At 40.1% G+C, this 16,700-nt stretch overlaps 1 protein-coding gene across 1 annotated transcript in view; it reads right to left on the reverse strand.

Annotated features, from left to right (window-relative positions):
* SPARCL1 (SPARC like 1) overlaps positions 1-16,700 on the reverse strand; it is a 52,570-nt gene that overhangs the window by 11,271 nt on the left and 24,599 nt on the right. The window contains 6 exon segments of the mRNA NM_001034302.2: positions 1,951-2,071; positions 2,796-2,914; positions 4,213-4,285; positions 5,750-6,715; positions 7,222-7,389; positions 11,155-11,218. Of these exon segments, the coding sequence (NP_001029474.1) occupies positions 1,951-2,071; positions 2,796-2,914; positions 4,213-4,285; positions 5,750-6,715; positions 7,222-7,389; positions 11,155-11,208 (1,501 nt within the window). The 5' untranslated portion in view covers positions 11,209-11,218.

A 16,700-nucleotide genomic window follows, 5' to 3' on the forward strand; every position in this document is an offset into this window, starting at 1 on the left:
CAATCGCCAGAAGCATTGTAAAGCCATACCAGATGCCAGCGGCCTTTCAAAGATTTGATTGATCTGGCATGGAGCCTAGGAATCAGGATGCTTTAAAAGCTCTGTAAGTAACTGTGATGTGCAGCCAGGACTGAGAACCACTGCACTAGAATCAGAGAGTCGGAATTCAGAGGTGGAGGTCACAAGAGTTATTTATTAGGAGAAAAGAGAAAAAGGCAGAAGTCAGCTAATACTGTGATAATAATATTAAATCTCGACTTAAAGGAACATTTTTTTTTTTCAGATATAATTGACATACCACCCGGTAAGTTTAAGGCGTATAGCATAATGACTTTACATACATATATATTGTGTAATGGATAGCACAGCAAGTTTGGTTAACATTAATAACCTTGTATAGTGACCTCCATTTTTTATTTCCTTCTGATGAGAACTTTCAGAATCTACTCTCTTGGCAACTTTCAAATATATCAGACAGCAGTGCTGACCGTTATGTTGTGTATCACATCAAACATTTATTTCTCAATCCTGCTACATGTCCCATACAAGTTGGCAACTGAGCTCTGCTCATCTCAGTCTCTCTGGGGTTCAGGGTAGGGGAGACACCACCATCTCAACACGAGGTGAAGGGAGCATGGAGAGCCATACACCAGCTCACTTATTTATTTTTTTAAAGTCAGATCAGATCTTTTTTTTTTTTTTTTTTTAGAATGTTTTGGGATGTGGTCCATTTTTAGTCTTTACTGAATTTGTTACAATATTGCTTCTGTTTTATGCTTTGGTTTTTTGATCAAGAAGCATGTAGGGTCTTAACTTCCCAATAAGGGACTGAACCCTCACCCCCTGCTTTGGAAGGTGAAGTCTGAACCACTGAACCACCAGGGAAGTCCCCATACACCAGCTCTTGAATGCTCTGCCCAGAACTCACAGGGATGATTTTTGCCCAGATTTCACTGGACAAAGCAACTCGTGTGGCTGCGTCTAACATCAAGGGGACTGAGAAACAGGCTCCTTTCATGTGTCCGGAAGGACAGGAGAGGTTAGTGAACACTGCTCGTGTGGAGAATCATTTAGCGACCAGCAGATGCAAACACAATTGAGAGTATCCTGGGGAAGGAAGACAATTTTTCAAAAAGTCTGGAAGAATAAGTTGTCATTAAACTTCTTGGCAGACTTTAACTTGGGAAGAGGACAACTAATTTAACAAAATTCCAATGATTCATCTCAGTTATTAAGTGGATAACATTATCATAGTGGTTCGGAACCCTGGCTGCACATTAGAATTGTCTAGGTTACTTTGAAAACGAATGAAAGAACAATGCCAAGGTTCCAACTCAGTCCAATTAAATCAGAATCACTTATGGTTAAAGCCTAGGAGTTATTCTTCTAATTTTTATTTTAAAAATTTATTTTATGTCATTTATTTTGGCTGCAGTGCAAGGCACATGGAATCTTAGTTCCCCAACCGTGGTTGGAGCCTGCGTCCCTGGCATTGGAAGCGTGGCGTCCCAACCACTGGGCCACCAGGGAAGTCCCCATTCTTCTAATTAAAAAAAAAAAAAAAGCCTTCCCAGTTATCCTAATGTACAGCCTGAATTCAGAACTACATTAGATTTTGTTGTTCATGTTGTCTGCATATATATGAGTGCTGTGCTGTGCTTAGTTGCTCAATCATACCCAACTTTTTGAGACCCCATGGACTGTAGCCCACCAGGCTCCTGTGTCCATGAGATTCTCCAGGCAAGAAGTGGGTAGCTATGCCTCCTCAAGGGGATCTTCGCAACCCAGGGATTGAACTGGGGTCTCCTGCATTGCAGGTGGAGTCTTTATCAGCTGAGCTACTAGGGAACCTATATATATATATATATGAATACATATGTATTATATATTTTATTCAGGTTCACCCCAACTTTTTTGCAACGGCAGATGCCAGTAGTGATGTTCTCTTACTTTTGCAGGCTCCAAAGTAATCCAGGTGCAGCTGGTGCCCCTTTTTCGTCCTCTCCATTCTGCACTTAGTAGCAAAGAGATGACAGGAGCTGGCATAGGTCTGATTGTCAGTGCCACAAACCTAGGAAAGATAAGCATAAGAAAAACCTCAAGTTGACGAATGTTCATTGGGAAAATACTGTGCTCTTTAAAGGCTGTTTAACCAACTGCTGAGCCAAAAATGTGGTCAGTTAGGGGATGCTATTAAAACCCTAACTATCCCATCTGACGCCCAAAATCAACTAACTTATACCCATGGTGATGATAATCTAGCTGATAAACACAGAATAAAAATTGCAGATGATTCCAAGGATAGAATGAGTTTTAAAATGAATTCTACATAAATGCCATTATTATTTGAAGGCACAGTTGAAATTCTTTGATTTTGTTGGTATTTGTTTCTCTTGGCTATTATTTAAATATCAGATGATAACCGGGACATTTACTTCTTTTTAAGCTTAATTTTTACATTTTTGACTGTGCTGAGTCTTCATTGCTGCATATGGGCTTCCTCTCGTTGCGCAGCGGAGGCTACTCTCTAGCTGCAGTGGAAGGGCTTCTCACCATGGTGGCTTCTGTTGTTGATGCGTTTAGTTGCTCTATGGCATGGGCATGAGGGATCTTCCCCGTTCAGGGATTGAACCTGTGTCCCCTGCATTGCCAGGTGAATTCTTAACCACTGGACTACCAGGGAAGTCCCTACATTTTTTTTTTGAAACAAAAATTTCAATTGCAAATTACTTCCATTCAAATCAAATCACCCAACTGTTTGATGTCCCTTAAAGACCATTTTGTAAAAAACTTACTTGGTCAAGGAGTTTTGTAGGAGGACAAGATGCTGGATCTTGGCAGACGCAGTAGGGTTTTCCATGTTGATCAGCCTTGCAGATGTGTCCTCTTTTGCACTGGAAGCTCAGGCAAGAATCTAACAGAAAAATTTGGGCAGGAAACATGGACAAAGCTAAATTGAGTACATAAACTCAGATTCACCCAGATAGTTCCATTTTCATGAGTAAGAGAAAATTTGGGGAAACATTAGAAATTAAAAAAATTTTTTAATTAGAGGAGTATAATGATTTTACAATGTTGTGTTAGTTTCTGCTGTACAACAAAGTGAATCAGCTGTATGCTACATATATCCCCTCCCTCGTAATGAATGTGTTGGTTTTCAAGTGGGACTCTCTGGTATGAGGCTATTTTACACAATACGCTAGATTTCTGTACAGTTTGGATTGGGGATTTAAAAAGAACAAACAGTTATTCTTGGCCACCCTGTAATGCTCATAGTCTGATACCTATAGTGCCAGGCTGTGCAAATTGGTCAAAAGGTAAATAAGCCACGAGAATTTTATTGGTTGAAATTTAAAATTTTGTGATTGGGGTGTGAGACTGAGATTGAAAGTGTTAGTCACTCAGTTGTGTACGATTCTTTGTGACCCTGTGAACTGTACTTCACTGGACTCCTCTGTCTATGGAATTCTCCAGCAGGAATACTGGAGTGGGTAGCTATTCTCTTCTCCAGGGGATCTTCCTGACCCAGAGATCAAACCCAGGTCTTCTACATTGCAGGCTGATTCTTTACCATCTGAGCCACCAGGGAAACTCAAAGATTGATATTGCTGCTAAGTCACTTCAGTCGTGTCCGACTCTGTGTGACCCCATAGACGGCAGCCCACCAGGCTCCCCCATCCCTGGGATTCTCCAGGCAAGAACACTGGAGTGGGTTGCCATTTCCTTCTCCAATGCATGAAAGTGAAAAGTGAAAGTGAAGTCGCTCAGTCGTGTCCGACTCTTAGCAACCCCATGGACTGCAGCCCACCAGGCTCCTCTGTCCATGGGATTTTCCAGGCAGGAGTACTGGAGTGGGGTGCCATTGCCTTCTCCGAAGATTGATATTAGGTCTTAATTAAATATGGAATCTAAATTCTTAAGTTATGGGTTTGAGTGTAAATAAGGCAGAATTAATGCTTTTTCAAAGCAAAATGATTTTGAGAAAAAGAATTCTACCAGTAATATTGCAACTGGACTTCCAGTCTGTAAACACAGTTAACCATAGTTGTCTATCAGATGTGCACAGGAGAATGTTAGCAATTTATGGGAGTATTTCCCAGGGGAGGAATTGGGAGAGGAAAAATTCTGATGAAGAGGTGGGGATAGCCCAGCATGGCCCATTCCATCTCTCCCCTGATACAGTCACAGACAGTGGGCTTAGCCCATTCTCACCGACACTGTGCACCCTCGTGTTGCCTTCAGTCGAATGCTCATCTTCTTTCAGTGAGCTCTCTGCTTTCTTGGCCTGTATAATAACAAAAGCAGAAGTGGAATTATGTTTAGAGGAAAGCTGTGCCATTATTTATAGTTTCACTGTGCATCCCTTCACAGATCTTTTCATACCTCAATCATTTTATTTTACTTCAATTATTATTAAAAAATTTTTTTCTTGGCCACACTGCATGGCATATGAGATCTTACTTCTCTGACCAGGAATTGAACCCATGCCCCTTGCATTGGCAGCACAGTGTTAACCACTGGACACCAGGGAAGTCCCTATCCCAATCATTTTAGATCTCAGAGGGAGACATGAGCCACAGTGGTGGAAAGAGACAGTAGCCCTTTGAAAACAGGATTTGTTATCTTTATTAACTGGGCTCAGTGGTGTATGTCTGGGTTTGCCCAGTAAAAGTTGGAACCAACACCAGAAGCAAAGTTGGAATCTCCCCGTTTGGTTTGGGAAGACAGTAGAAATGTGGTATTACCATGCGATCCTCTTAAGACACGATTACGTCAGTAATCTCTATGAAGCTGTTGGGAAAAGTTTTTTAGCAGGTTTCTCAAATGTAAGAAAACTCCTACCTTAGAATGGCAGCAGAGTTCTCAGGAATCAAAATGACTGTCCACCTTGCTACCAAAAAGCTATATCAGGTTCTTCTGGTAGGTTCCTGCCAGGGTTTTGCTTGAAAGCTCCAAATGATTAAACAACCAAATAACAATGTGTTTCTTCCTTTCCCCCATCCTGTTGCTGTTCCCTGATTATCATTTTGGTGCATGTCTGCTGAATAAAGTTGTGGCTGAAGTCTTTGTTCGTTGCCTATAAGCCAAGTCAACAAACATTGCTGGATCTATTATGTTAGAGGCATTTTGCAAGATATTGGTGATTCAGCCTGACTAAGCTGGTGTCTGCTCTCAAGGCATGAGAGCAGCTGTTGTCACATCTCCCATCCTCATATCTGTTAGAATTTACCTTTCTAGTTAGCACCAGGAACTTTCTGCTGCCAGTATCTGCGCCTCGGTGCCTGGAAAACCATGATACTCTAGAAGGCCTTCTCAAGGATAGATGGGAAATACTTGGAAATTGACACCTCTCCTAGTAGCTCTCAGCTTATGTAAAAGCCATAGCTCCTTCACTCTCCAAATTCGATAATTCAGAGAAACCTGCTTTACATGGTTTTACTGATGTATCACTGATTACCTTCCTTTTCTTTCCTGAATCCCTTCTCCACTCCTCTTTGTCCCTGTACCTCTCAAACACACTGCACTAAAATCCAGGGTCCGCTTCTAGGGGAACCCAAATAAAACAGGTATTTTCAGGCTAACGATGGAGATGCAGAGAAAAATACATAATTATCAAATATTTTACTAAGGTACTGAGAGATAAACACAAGAGATTGCAAGAACACAGAGAAAGGTCATGGCTATTTTTTTGTTGTTGTTGATAAAGCTAACCGCTTTATCAGACAAGCATCATTGAAAATAATCTCACCTGTTGGTTTTCTACAGTTTCACTGGAATCTACGTTCTCATTCTTCAGTGCATTTTCTATTTGCTCCTCATATTCCAAGTGATAGTACATGGACTGAGCTCTTTCATTACTCAGGAACTCCTCACTTGGGGTGAAGTCGTCCTCACTTTCATTGTATCCGGGGCCATCATCACTGTCATCCTTAGCCCCATGATTTATGGCCACCTCGTTAACATCATCAGTAGGCTCCACCAATAGAGGTTCAGAAAGGGTCTTTTTATCCATCTCCTCATGGTTGCTGATAACTTCAGGGCCAGGCTTTCCTTCTTGGCTCTGCCATTCAGTATCTTGACTGGGCTTGTCGATTTTTGATGCAGTTTCTTCCTCCATTTCTGCATTGGTGTTTTCCTCTTCTTGTTCTCGGCTACCGTGTTCAAGTTCCTCTTTCTGCATCTTGCTTTCTTGAGTTGGTTGATAGGACTCTTCCAAAACAGCATCTGATTGGGTACTGTCTTCTTCCTGCTTGTTGTTAGAAGGCTCCTTGGGAAGCTCTGTCTCCCGTTCTTCTTCATCATTGTGGGTACCCACTTCACCTGGCTCTTTCTCTCCTTCCTCTTCTCCATTTGTGTCCTGATCTTGGTTTCCTTGATCACGTAGGTCTTGACTGTTCAACTGAGGATGGGAGTCATCTACAGGTTGTTTTTGGTTTTCCTCTGTCTTTGTGATGCTTTCTTGTTGGTTAGAATCTACAATGGAACTAACATCATGAGCAAGGAAGCTCTCTGGAAGTTTCTCCTTTTGAGGTTCACTCATGTCTTCTTTTAGCTCCAATGTGCCTTCAGTTGGTGAATACTCCAAATTCTCAGTTAAGTCACTTTCAGTTTTCTCTTGGTCCTGTAATCCCAGATTTTGGTTATAACTCTCTTCCTGATCTGCTGACTGATCATGGTTTTCCTCCTCTGACTTTAGCAATGAAGATTTTTCAGGCTGAAAAGAAAAAAGTTTATTCTTGAAACAAATGATAATGTTAATCTACATCATATTTGCAATTCATAAGCAACACTGAATAGTCATTATTCTTTTTCTTCAAACAATGTCTTATAAACTTATTTATGATGTTTTTCACATTCAACAACTATGAGTTTAACCTGAATTTGAATTTTGTGAAATATAAGAATTATGTACCACTTCAGCCCAAGAAGTAAAACTCATTAATCCTCACAATTCTTTTAGAGATTGGAAGCAGTTGATATGATCATTATCTTTTTAAAAAAAACTTTTCATTTTATATTGGCGTACAGCCAATGAACAATGTTGGGATAGTTTCAGGTGGACAGCAAAGGGAGTCAGTCATACATACACATGTATTTCTATGATCATCACCTTAAAAAAATTAAACTTAGAGTGAATAAGGTAGCCTGTTTAACCATGCTTTAAAATTGAGGCCTTTGGAGACTTAAAAAATTGTCCTAGTACATCTGTATTCCTTTTACCTTATGATGGGAATGGTCTTCTATGGATGTTGCAGTTTCCTTTTCATTTTCTGCATCTTCAACCTCTACAAGAGGGATTGCAGTGTGCTCAGATGTTTCAGCCTCTTGGAAGAAACTCAAGGAGTCAGCAGTTGGATTGGAATGATCAGATAGGAACCTTGCTTGTGTCTGAAAAAAAAATTAAAAACTGACTTGTGTTATTCATGCCTAGATGTTAATGCTTACAATTTCTAGTTATTTTTTCTTGTCATCATTGTTAGTGGTAATATATTTCATTTGTAACATCAGCAAAAAGATACTCTCTAGAATTTTTAAAGATATAAGCAAATAGTCAGAATATAATCTTAAGTGATAACAAAATCCCAGTCATGATTAAAGAAGTTATATTGCAGAGACTAGGGGAAAACAGGGCACAATGATCTTAAGAATAGCAACTTTTGGAATTATTTTCAAATTATTTCCAAAATCATTTTTGGAATTATTTCAAACTTTTACAAAGCATTTAAACTTCATGATTTTGAAAACTCTTTAGCATAAAGTCAGATTGAAGTCAGATTAATCATAGGTTATCATTGCATTGAACATTTTCTTAAGTTAATTTACAAGTGCTCACTGATAATTAGCAGAAAAAGTTATGTCTTTTATATTGTATTTATATATATTTCCTAACACTATCAGTCTTGTATCCATTGAGAAATCATGTATAATAGTAAAAAATAATTGAATCTTGAACAATTAATAAACTATATGAAACAGGACACCAGGTCTAGTAGGGTTGAATAGCTATTGAATATTGGTTCCTCTAGAGGAATGGTTCTATTTCTAGCAAGATTGGAGGCATAGATGAAGAGGTGGGCAGTGAGGCTTGATGGGAAAGTCAAACAACTGGACGTAGAGCCAAGCGACCTTGCTTCAAGTTTCGACTGTGCTATTTACTATCTGTCGGTGGTTTGACAAATTGTTCGTCTCTACTTTCTCATCTCTAAAGGTGCAAGGAGAAGAAATATCAAGATAAGGCTAAGTATATAACACATTTTCTGTATTTTAAAGGGATAATCCAAGTGAAAAATTACTATAGCCAGTAGTAATATCCTACAGTGGTAATAATATGAACTGTCTGGTATCTTAGGCAGGTATTTATCACAGATCTTTATTAGAGAGATATTGTGGACACTCAGATGTCAGGCAGGTCCAAAACTCAGATTTTATTTGGATTGACTCATCTACTCCATTAGCAAGTCCTGTATTGTTGATTGTATAATATAAAGAAATATATAGTGTATGAGGTTTTCTAAGATGTGGCTTCCTCTCTTGCTTATTATCTTTTCAACTAAAAGGAATGATCTAAATAAAGTATCCAGAGAAACTTTTTTAAGAAGATCTTTTATGTGGACCAGTTTTTAAAGTCTCTATTAAATTTGTTACAATGTTGCTTCTGTTTTGTGTTTTGGTTTTTTGGCCGCAAGGCATGTGAGTTCTTAGCACCCTGACCAGGAATTGAGCCTGTACCCGCTGCAGTGGAAGGCAAAGTCTTAAACGCGTGGTCTGGTGATTTAGTTGCAAAGTCATGTCCAACTCTTGAGACCCCATGGACTGTAGCCCACCAGGCCCCTCTGTCCATGGGATTTTCTCAGCAAGAATACTGGAGTGGTTGCTATTCCCTTTTCCAGGGGATCTTCCAGACCATGGGATCAAACCCAGGTCTCCTGCATTGCAGGCGGATTCTTTACTGATTGAGCCACCAGGGAAGACCCCTCCAGAAAAGCCCTCAGAGGAATGTGGAGAAAGAACGGTGGCAAGTTTGGCCTGATGGATGGCAGTAATGGCTGAGGATCTTGACTTTGTGGAGAGTTGCTCCCCTGGTCTGTGTCCTGCCTCCCCCACGCCCCCTCAGCAAGTTGGAAGAAATGCATGAAGAACACGACAGTTTATCTTTCAGGAATTTTCAAAGGCAAAATTCTGTTTCATCATTCTGTCCATGTATACATTTGTAACAACATACCCTCTGGAAATCCATGTGGAATCTCCTAACCATACAGAACCCACTGATTTCTGGAGAATTCAGGCAGGTGGGAAAAATGATACAAAAGTTTTCATAGGTACATCATTTGAAAAGATACTTAGCTTTTTGCCAATGGACCGAATCTGCATTAAAACACGTTTTCCTAATAGGGAAACATCTGGAATATGTCTGTAGACAGGCGTGCCATTCAAACATTTGGTTCAAAGACACTTCTGATGCCTGTTTACATTTGTGATGACAGCTGCAAGGGCAATAAAACAATGGTTCTGTGGGAACTTCCCTCTATGCTGAAAACAGTGATTCCACTTCTGTAATTTCAGAGGACAATGTATAATTCCAGCTGGAGTAGCTCCTTGATACTTAAGCACGGTTCTCAGGGGTGGTCACAAACTCAGTTTTCTAAGAACTATTGGTCCGGGTGGCATGATGTTTATCCCTGCCGACACAGATGGCAACCAGAAGCTATCCAAAAAGCAAGGACAGAATCTTGGATGCAATAGAGAGGGAGGGAAGGGACAAGAGATAAAGTGCTTCGTCTGTTTTAAGAAGGTTGATTCCTTCATTTGGTGAAAAGGGAAAAAGGCACAAATCCCTTAGTTTGACTAAGGATGATATAGATCTCTTGGGAGATAGCCAAATGATCAGCCAAGCTGTAATCAAACGAAGAAACAAAGACAGCTTTCAGATATTTTGAGGCTGCTGACACAGTCTCAAACAATCTGCTTTCTGTGTGGCTGATTTATTACAGGGTGAATGCTGGGGCCAGTATATCTGGGTGTGAAGAAAAGAATGTTTTAGTCCTGTCTGCTTTCAGCATGCTTGCTTGGACATATCTCCAAGGATAAATGAGGATCTGATTAATTTATATCATTTTCCTGTGCCTAACCTCTTGGTTCCTCTTTTTATTATAGACTCAGAATTTTTCAGTCAGGATGTATTGATCTTGCAGAAACTACTACTGAAGAGTGTGGGTATTTGCGCCAAGATTTCTCAAACTGATTTATTAGATTTCTCGTATGAGTGTGGTGAGCTTCCACAGGAGAATTTATTTCTTCCTTTTCTCTTTGGTATTGGGCTAATAGACTGTTAGCCAAACAGTTTCACTTATATTTATATTTGTAGAGACTGATAGTTCTTGAAGAAATTTATTTTGAAAAAGTGCCTTATTTCATTTTTTTTTTAAATGTTATTTATTTATTTGGCTGCTCTGGGTCTTAGTTGTACTATGTGGGATCTAGCTCCCTGACCAGGGATCGAACCTGGGCCCCCTGCACTGGGAGCTCAGAGTCTTAGCCACTGGACCACCAGGGAAGTCCCCTTATTTCATTTTTACTAGTCATTCATTCCCTGCATGGGAAAAATAAAATGATTAAAATTAAAAAAGAATTTTAAACTATTATATAAGAACACTTTTATTTACTTATTTATTTTTTGGTTGGGGCTGTCCTTGATCTGGAGAAGGCAATGGCACCCCACTCCAGTACTTTTGCCTGGAAAATCCCATGGACGGAGGAACATGGTGGGCCGCAGTCCATGGGGTTGCTAAGAGTTAGACATGACTGAGCAACTTGACTTTCACTTCACACTTTTATGCACTGGAGAAAGAAATGGCAACCCACTCCAGTGTTCTTGCCTGGAGAATCCCAGGGATGGGGGAGCCTGGTGGGCTGCCGTCTATGGGGTCGCACAGAGTCGGACACGACTGAAGCGACTTAGCAGCAGCAGCAGCAGCAGTCCTTGATCTGTTTATTTCTTACCAGTTTAGGGCTTTATAAAATCAAGTGATATGATTAACACATTACTAAGTAAATAGCACAAGCTCAAGAACATTTTTTTTTTTTAATGGAGGATTCCTAAACTGAATGTCAGGAGGGAGAGAATTAAGTAACAACAGAGGAAAGGACAGTTACCGGAATAGCACCTGCAGTTCCCAAAATGCATAGGAAAAAAACCACAGTCTTCATTGTTCTAGACCTGTAAATCAAGAAGATAATTAACAGTCATGGGTAAAAGTTTCTTTGTAAGAAGTTAAAAGATACTCTTCTTAACAAATACTGAGCTTGATACTGTCCTTTGTGTTTAAAGGCACTTGTCTTTGTGGATTAACGTGTCTGAAAAGACAGATTCATGGCAGTTTTTACCCAGTCGTGTCCCAGTGAGACTGCTCCTGGATTTTTTGGCCCAGCTGTGTTTGGCAGAACTTGTCTCTGTTGTTGACTGTGCTTCCTTAATTGGAGGTGTATGCAGATCTTGGTCGGAAGGTTTGTAAGTGTTCACAATGAATGTAAAAGCCACAAAGTGAAGTAATACAGTGTGTTAGGTTTGGATTCAACAAACTGCTTCTTGGTATTGGAGAAACTCACGCATTCAGTGCAGAGTTTTAGAAATGGGAGATGACTGTCTTAGATGATTTTTCTTACAATCATAGTTTTATATATAAATGCATCCCTAGAGCTTAAATAATACTTTGCTGTTTTAAGGAAAGGGAGCAGTTTCTTCTGTTAGTTACTCATATTTTAAAATAAATGCTTAAGTGAGTATTTAAAAATGTATTAATATTAAACATTATCCAACTGATTTAATACTATATCAGCTATCACTTCACACACACACGCATGCACACAACATACATGGACACATATACACAATATTCTTCTCCTTTTTCCCCCTCTTCCTAAAGTAACTGTATCACAATTCCTGTTTAAATCATTATTTAACATTATGACAATGTAAATATTCTTCACAACTGAGCCAAATAGTAATTTCTTGTGTTGAATCATTTTAAAATTTATTTTCTTGAACAATATTTTGCTTTTGTCCGGATCTAGAAACTGACTCCTTTTTAAAAATAATTTCTCAGGTACCCATCACTTACTCTTCCCAAATTTTCAAAGGCAGGTGAAGCTATTAAAATCTTAATCTAGAGTTTAATATTCACACACTCATTCCATCAGTATTTATTAAATTTATGGAACTCTAGTCATCTCACACGCTAGTAGAATAATGCTCGAAATTCTCCAAGCCAGGCTTCAGCAGTACATGAACCATGAACTTCCAGATATTCAAGCTCGTTTTAGAAAAGGCAGAGGAACCAGAGATCAAATTGCCAACATCTGCTGGATCATCGAAAAAGCAAGAGAGTTCCAGAAAAACATCTATTTCTGCCTTATTGACTATGCCAAAGCCTTTGACTGTGTGCATCACAATAAACTGTGGAAAATTCTGAAAGAGATGGGAATACCAGACCACCTGACCTGCCTCTTGAGAAACCTATATGCAGGTCAGGAAGCAACAGTTAGAACTGGACATGGAACAACAGACTGGTTCCAAATAGGAAAAGGAGTATGTCAAGGCTGTATGTTGTCACCCTGCTTATTTAACTTATATGCAGAGTACATCATGAGAAACGCTGGGCTAGAAGAAGCACAAGGTGGAATCAAGATTGCCGGGAGAAATATCAATAACCTCAGATATGCAGATGACACCACCCTTATGGCAGAAAGTGAAGAAGAACTAAAAAGCCTCTTGATGAAAGTGAAAGAGGAGAGTGAAAAAGTTGGCTTAAAGCTCAATATTCAGAAAATGAAGATCATGGCTTCCGGTCCCATCACTTCATGGGAAATAGATGGGGAAACAGTGGAAACAGTGTCAGACTTTATATTTTTGGGCTCCAAAATCACTGCAGACGGTGATTGCAGCCATGAAATTAAAAGACGCTTACTCCATGGGAGGAAAGTTATGACCAACCTAGATAGCATATTCAAAAGCAGAGACATCACTTTGCCAACAAAGTTCTGTCTAGTCAAGGCTATGGTTTTTCCAGTGGTCATGTATGTGAGGAAAGCTGAGCGTTGAAGAATTGATGCTTTTGAACTGTGGTGTTGGAGAAGACTCTTGAGAGTCCCTTGGACTGCAAGGAGATCCAGCCAGTCCATTCTGAAGGAGATTAGTCCTGGGTGTTCATTGGAAGGACTGATGCTGAAGCTGAAACTCCAGTACTTTGGCCACCTCATGCGAAGAGTTGACTCATTAGAAAAGACCCTGATGCTGGGAGAGATTGGGGGCAGGAGGAGAAGGGGACGACAGAGGATGAGATGGCTGGATGGCATCACTGACTCGATGGACATGAGTTTGGGTGGACTCTGGGAGTTGGTGATGGACAGGGAGGCCTGGCATGCTGTGATTCATGGGGTCGCAGAGAGTCAGACACAACTGAGCGACTGAACTGAACTGAATCATTTATGTTTTAGATCAGCATATTATTTTTCTACTGTTTTAGAAAACTGTTAAAATATAAAATAGTATAGTTTAGCACAGGGTGTCTCTATCTTGGCACAATTACCATTTGGGGCGGGATGATTCTTAGTGGTGGAGGCTGTCCTGTGTGTTGTAGGATGTTTGCAGCCTTGCTGACTTCTTCTACCCACTACATGTCAGTAGCAGGTCCCCTAATCCCCACACGTTATGGCAATCAACAATATTTCTAGACATTGCCAAGTCACCCTGGAGGGCAAACTCACCTGATTTGGAACTACTGGCTTAGTAGAAGGAACATGGTGCTTTGGGATTAGAAACACACATGGTTGAACGTGAACCCACACTTGCCATCCATGGAATCTTTGGCAAATTACTTAACCCTCTGAGCCTCAGATTCCTCATCTGAAAATGGGGATAACACCTGTGATGGTTAATTTTATTTTATTTAAAAAATTTTTTATTTTGTATTGTTATATATCCAATTAACAATGTTGTGACAAATTCAGGTGGACAGCAAAGGGACTCAGCCATATACATACATGTATCCATTCTTCCCCAAACTCTCTTCCATCCACACTGCCACATAACACTGAGCAGAGTTCCCGGTGCTATACAGTAGGTCTTTGTTGGCTATGTGATGGTTAATTTTATGTGACAACTTGACTGGCCTGTGGGATGCCCAGGTGTCTGGTTAAACATTATTTCTAGGTGCATCTGTGAATGTGTTTCTGAAGAGATTAGCATTTGACTCAGTCATCTGCATAAAGCTGATTGCCTTTTAGTGTGGGTGGACTTCATCCAATCTGGTGAGGACCTGCATAGAACAAAACGATGGAATAAGTGAGAATTTGCTCCCTCAGCCTCACCGTTTGAGCGGGAACACTGGTCTGGATGGATGCTCTCTGGATGGAACATATACTCATCAGGGCCCCTGGTGCTCAGGCCTTCAGACCAGAGCTGCTGAGTTAACCGGAATCACCATGCTTACTGGGTCTCCAGCTTGCGAAGGCAAATCACAGAACTTTACCAGTGTCTATAATTGAATAAGCCAATTTCTTACACTCAATCATTCTCTCTGTCTGTACACATAAACATATATATCCGCCCCACCAACCCTGGAGAACCCTAGTACAACATCTAATTCAGTTCTGTGAAGATTATTGGTAGGAGGTGGGAGGGAGGCTCAATGGGGAGGGGACTGTGTATACCTATGGCTGATTCATGTTGACGTATGTCAGAAACCAACACAGTATTGTGATTATCCTTCAATTAAAAAGAAAGAAAAGCAGAAGAAATAGTATTTGTAAAAATGCCTGATGCCTAAGAAGTGCTCGATTCATCTTTTTGCTTTTTTCATCTTCCGTAAAAGTCAAATAGCAATTCTTGGACAACAGTGTAGAGCCTCAGAAAATAATATAATCTAAGTTTTGCCATGAGGTCAGAAGAATTTTCCAGTAGAACATATAAAGTCCTTTTGCCCACACATTGACCAAAGCTCCCTTTAACTCCAGGAGTCTTTCCTACATTCATCACAAGTAACGATGGAATTGGGCTAAGAGACTGTTAACCACTCTTCTTTAAAATGGTAGCAACACAAAAGCAGAATCAATCAGCAAGAATATTGTGGGTTTTAAGGCTAATTTCCATCTGATTTTAGTTTTAATAGCACTGCTGCTAAGTCGCTTCAGTCGTGTCTGACTCTGTGCGACCCCATAGACAGCAGCCCACCAGGCTCCTCTGTCCCTGGGATTCTCCAGGCAAGAACACTGGAGTGAGTTGCCATTTAATAGCACTATGTATAGGTAATTACATTTGAGAACACATTTCCCTTTGATTTGATCACAGGATCTTACAAATTCCCTTCACTTTCTCAAATCGAATGAAACCAAATGAGTAAAAAAGAAATATGTGTCCATTTGGCCAGAGCCTGCATTACTCAATCACTCTTTTATCCATTTATTGAGCACTTACTAGACTCTGCCTAAGCACAGGGCCACCTTGTTCCTGTCTGAAGAGTTACAAAGGAGGGTATCAAGTAAATCAATGATTTAGTATAATGTGATGAGTGTATACATAATGCAGTGGAAATACAGATAAGAAGCATTTACAATTAGGTAGTTATAATGCTAACATTGATTTCCCAGGTGTCGCTAAGTGGTAAAGACCCCACCTGCCAATGCAAGAGACATAAGAGACATGGGTTTGATCCCTGGGTTGGGAAGATCCCCCAGAGAAGGAAATGGCACCCGACTCCAGTATTCTTGCCTGGAGAATCCCATGGACAGAGGAGCCTGGCAGGCTATACAGAGTCAGACAAGACTAAAGTGACTTAGCACACACACACACACACATACACTGCTAACATTTACTGAGTCTTAAGGGCTTAAATTTTAGGTACCGTTCTAAGGGTTTTGCACATACTAACTCTTTGAATCTTTTAAATGATTCTACCAGCTAACACTTGATTTTCATCATTTTATTAGTAAGGAAATTAAGGGTAAGTAACATGTTCAAGGTTACTCAGCTAAGTGGCAGAACCAATGTTTGAGACCTAGGAATTTGCTTTTGTGTCTGTGTTCTTAACCATTACACTCTACTGCTCCTGTATAGAAAAGGCTTTTAGAAGAGGAAGTTTTTGACCTGAGATTTGAAAAACCAGTCAGTACTCGTTAGCTGTATGAAAGACAGAAGGGCAATCTGAGGATGCAAACAGCGTGGGTGATGGTCGAGAGTCGTAAGACAGTGTAGGTTTGTGTTCCTAGGGTGTTAGTGGGTGAAGCAGAGGGAGATAAGGCTCCAAACAAGGCAAGTCTTTGTGTGTTAAACTAGGAATTTTAAATTCCAGCTGAAAAACTATGGGGCCTCAATGACTGATTGTAAGTGGGGGAGTGATATAATCACATCTGAATGTTAGAAAGGATCCTTGGTACAATGATGTGTGGGACAGATGAGTAGAAAGACTTACCAGGAGGAAATTGCAATATCAAGATGAGAGATGGTCAGAGCCTTAAATTTTGCCTTTGGTCTTAAGAATGGAAAACAAAGAGACAGATCCAGCTTGTTGTGGTTCATGAAAGCCAGTTGCTAACTTTCCAGGAATTTTGTGAGCTGGCTATTAAACAAAGCCATCATTGAAAATTAAATTATATACACTTATAATTTAATTATGTTAAAACAAAAGAAATACTCAAAAGTCACC

The sequence above is a fragment of the Bos taurus genome, chromosome 6 (assembly GCF_002263795.3).
Source record: "Bos taurus isolate L1 Dominette 01449 registration number 42190680 breed Hereford chromosome 6, ARS-UCD2.0, whole genome shotgun sequence".
Lineage (NCBI taxonomy): Eukaryota > Metazoa > Chordata > Mammalia > Artiodactyla > Bovidae > Bos > Bos taurus.